Source organism: Euprymna scolopes, chromosome 11 (genome assembly GCF_053919585.1).
Source record: "Euprymna scolopes isolate OS-2025 chromosome 11, ASM5391958v1, whole genome shotgun sequence".
Taxonomy (NCBI): Eukaryota; Metazoa; Mollusca; class Cephalopoda; order Sepiida; family Sepiolidae; genus Euprymna; species Euprymna scolopes.
Genome location: NC_136492.1, coordinates 41,410,702 through 41,414,860, shown reverse-complemented (window position 1 = coordinate 41,414,860; position 4,159 = coordinate 41,410,702). Strand labels below are relative to the sequence as shown.

General features: G+C 40.2%; 1 protein-coding gene across 1 annotated transcript; it reads right to left on the bottom strand.

Annotated features, from left to right (window-relative positions):
- Nucleotides 1–1,202: 1,202 nt before the first annotated feature.
- Nucleotides 1,203–1,655, bottom strand: LOC145288133 (uncharacterized). The gene has a single exon (XM_080136195.1). It carries the CDS (start codon nt 1,653–1,655, stop codon nt 1,203–1,205), a length of 453 nt encoding a protein of 150 aa, XP_079992321.1.
- Between the last annotated feature and the right edge of the window lie 2,504 nt (nt 1,656–4,159).

The window sequence follows — 4,159 nt, the reverse complement described above, 5'->3', positions numbered from 1 at the left end:
CTTAAGAAAAATCTTACTACGGACACAGACGAACAATGTATTCAAACATTTTTAGCAATTTACAGGGTGACACCAAATCCTAATAATAATGTCAATTCTTCCCCGGCTGAGCTAATGTTTGCAAGAAAGATAAGATCTGTCTTCGATAGGCTGCTACCAGAGAAAAAGAAAGTTTTCAAAAAAGAAAACCTTAATACCAAGTGCTTCTCCCCAGGTGAAAATGTATATTTCAAAAATTTTCAAAATGGACGAAATCAGTGGGTTGAAGGTATTATCAAAAAAAGGATTGGGAGCATGGTCTATACCATCCAAGGATTAAGTTTTGTCTGCAAAAGACACAGAAATCAAATACGTCCCAGACTGTCTCCAAATGTGGAAGAGACACCAATGGAAACATTGTGCGATATTTTTGATATACCAAAACCAGCGTGTGTACCGCAAACAATGAATATTTCGTCTGAACCGACCATACGGGCTGGACAGAAACCTTTACCCCGGGTAACGCTGACCAGAAGGAAAAGCGCAAGAAAGAGAAAAGTTACCAGGAGATTAAGCCCTGACCCTAAAAGGAAGAGGTATTTAAGCTAAAATCAGGAAGATTTCAGCTTCAGGGGGAGGTGTTGTGAAGGAACATAACTGGCTATACACCGGTTACAAACTGTATATATATATTGGACTGTTTGGCAGACAGCGGCAGACAGCGGCAGACAAGCAGTCGCAGTAAGACGGATAGTCTTACGTGTTGATTATCAGACTTTCTTCCCCATACTTGTTACTATGTACTTCTATTTACCTTAGGCGAGCAGCCTTACGTTTCTGTATTATAAATAAACCCCATTACACATACCACTCGGTGTAACTCACGTTTGTCTTTATTTCCTAAGTATTTAGGAATATAACATTATGTGTTTGTGATTATTTGGTAAAACCGACACTTGAAAGGGTATGAATTATAATCAACACTGAATGCATTTGTAATGCATTATTTATTTAACTATAACATAAACTTAAATGTTCGTAATGAACGATTGAGGAAACGATAGTCTGTAGCGGCCATGTTTAATGTTCCAGCCTTTCTCCTAGTCTCCCCTGGCTGCCAGGCACAACTAATCTTTTGATGGAAGGTAGATAATTCTGCATTTATCCATTTATGGATTATCTCTCTTTGACCATCTAACACCTCCCCTTTGAAGATGATGTCTTTAAGATGTTTGCTGTGGGTCCACTTGTAGGACTGAGGTTGGTTTGCGCCTTCGTTGTGATTTTCGTGTTGGACCGTCCTTCTTAGCCTTGTTTTGTTTCCTGCATGCTGCGGGAACACTCTGAGGTAATTCAAATGTGTCCAGTAAAATATTCAATGGAATGTCATTTGATTGTCTCTTTGGAAGGTATGAATGACGCAGTTGATTTGCGTGTCTGACCCAAATAGATGATTGTACATCCACATCATATATGACTTTCCCAGAGCTACGTACTATCTGAACCTGTGTCCATTTTTCTTTACCATTACGGTAATCTTTTGCCCATACGGCTTGTCCTGGTAGGAATGTACGTGATCTTGCTCCATGATGACGATTGAATTGATTTTCCATCGTCCTGTTTCTCTTGGGATGATTCTTTGGTGATGGACGAATTGCATCCATTGGTAAGCGCATCTTCCTGTTCATCAATGCTTCGGCGGGAGACTTACTCTCCGGGCAATTTGGGTTTGGTGTAGCTCTGTAGCTACTTAGAAATGTTTCTATGATCTCTCGAGTAGTTCCTTATCCCTTCAACTTCAAGAGTGCTCTCTTAAAAGTATCTACGAAGCGTTCGGCTTGGCCGTTAGATTGTGGGTGGAAAGGTGGAGATCGTAGGTGCTGGATACCGTTTTGTTTACAGAAATTTGTAAATTCTGTTGATGTAAATGCAGTACCGTGGTCAGAAACTAAAATTTCAGGAACACCCAATCTGCTGAAAATTTCTTGAAGTCTCTTCACCGTTTCGTTGGAAGTAGTATGATTAATTTGGAAGATTTCTGGCCACTTGCTGTATGCGTCAACCAATATTAAATAGGTTTGTCGATTAATTGGTCCTGCGAAGTCTATGTGTAGTCATGATCACGGAATTTCTGGAGTAGGCCATGCCTGTAGTGTTGTTTTCCGATGAGATTTTGCCACCATTTGGCATTTTTCACAAGTTCTTACTAGTTGTTCTAGTTGCTTGTCCATGTTTGGCCAGTACACATAGCCACGTGCCAGAGCTTTCATCCGATTTATTCCCTGGTGTCCATAGTGGAATTGTCTGAGAACTTTGTTCTGGAGTTTGTATGGAACAATCACATGTTCTCCAAAAAGAAGTGTTCCATTAATTTCGGATAAAGATGATCTTCTCTGAAAAAAACGGTTGAAGTTGCTGGTTGGTGCATGTTTTTGGCCAGCTTGAAAGATGACATTTTCTGACTTTTTGTAGTAATGGGTCTGCAGCTGTAGCCTCCTGAATCATCTCTGAAGTGACCGGTAAAGATCTTACCGTGGAAACAAGTCCAGACATAACTTCCGGTTCCACCGATATAGCAGTGATGACTGTGTCTTCTACTACTTTCTGATGGGAAGAGATGAGTCTTGATAGCGCATCTGCCTGGCCAATTTTGCTCCCTGGTTGGTGCTTTATAGAAAAGTCATAGTCCAGCAGCATAGTTGCCCACCTTTGTAATCGGTTTGCTGTATATACCGGAATTCCTTTTCTGCTACCAAAAATGCTTATTAAGGGCTTGTGGTCTGTGATTAGAGTAAAATGTCGGCCATATAACATTTTATGTAATTTCTTGACTGCATATATTATTGCAAGTGCTTCCTTCTCAATTTGGCTGTATTTCCGTTCCGTAGGCGTCAAAGACTTTGATGCATGTGCAATTGCTTTTTCGCTTCCGTCAGGGAAAATGTGTGATATTACTGCTCCGACTCCGTAGTCTGAAGCATCTGTCACAACAGTAATGTCCAAAGATGAGTCATAGTGTGTCAGCAATAAATTTGAACTGAGAAGTGCTTTAATTTTCTCAAACGACTCTTTGCAGGCGTTTGACCAGTTCCATTTGGTATCTTTTTGTAAAAGATCATTTAGTGGTCAAAAACTATTTAGGGGTAAAAATGAACCATAATGACTTACAAGTCCAAGAAAAGAGCGTAATGTTGCAACGTCCTTTGGAGCTGGCATATGCTTTATTGCCTGGATATTGTCCGGATCTGGTTTTCGACCATTTTTTTCAAATATAAATCCAAGGTATTTCACAGAAGTTTGGAAAAATTTGCATTTATCTGGTCTTAAGTGAAATCCATATTGTTGGATTCGCTCCAGCACGGAAGTGAGGCGATATAAGAGTTCTTCTTGAGATGTACCTGTCACAATAATGTCATCAATATAGGCAGAAACTCCTGGCAATCCTGTGAGCATGGTGTCCATGGTTTGTTGAAATATTGCTGGAGCTGACTTGACCTCAAATGGAAGGCGGTTAAATTGAAACAGTCCCTTGTGGGTGTTAATAGTGAGAAGATTTTTGGAATCTTCGTCAACTTCCATTTGCAAATATGCGCCTGCAAGGTCCAGTTTTGCAAAACAATTCCCACCATTAAGTTTTGAAAACAGATCTTCTGGTACTGGTAGTGGGTACTGGTGTGTCTCCAGTTGGTCATTTAGCCTTGTGCTGAAGTCCGCGCATAAACGTACTTTGCCATTTGCCTTCTTTACAATGACAATAGGTGCTGCCCAGGATGAATAATTTGTGGGTTGGATAACCTCTTCTTGTTGAAGACGATCCAATTCTTTTTCCACAGTAGCTAAAGCTGCGTATGGCACTGGCCGTTTTGGTCTGAAGACTGGTTTTGCGTCTGCCTTCAGTTTTAGAGTTGCTTTAGCTTTCGAGCAGAGCCCAAGACCCTCCTGAAAAACTTTGCTGAATTTTGCTTTGAGCAAGTTTTTAAAATGTGTTTCAGTATCTGTGGCAGCATTAACGTTGAAGGAACTGAAAAATGTGTTAAGGGGAACATTAAAAAGGTCCAATTCCTCAATGAAATCTAGTCAAAGAAGATTCAGTGTTGACACTTCCGAAACATAGCACACACCTGAAAATTGCTTTTCTTGAAAAGAGACATTACATATTAACTCACCAGTTAATTGTATT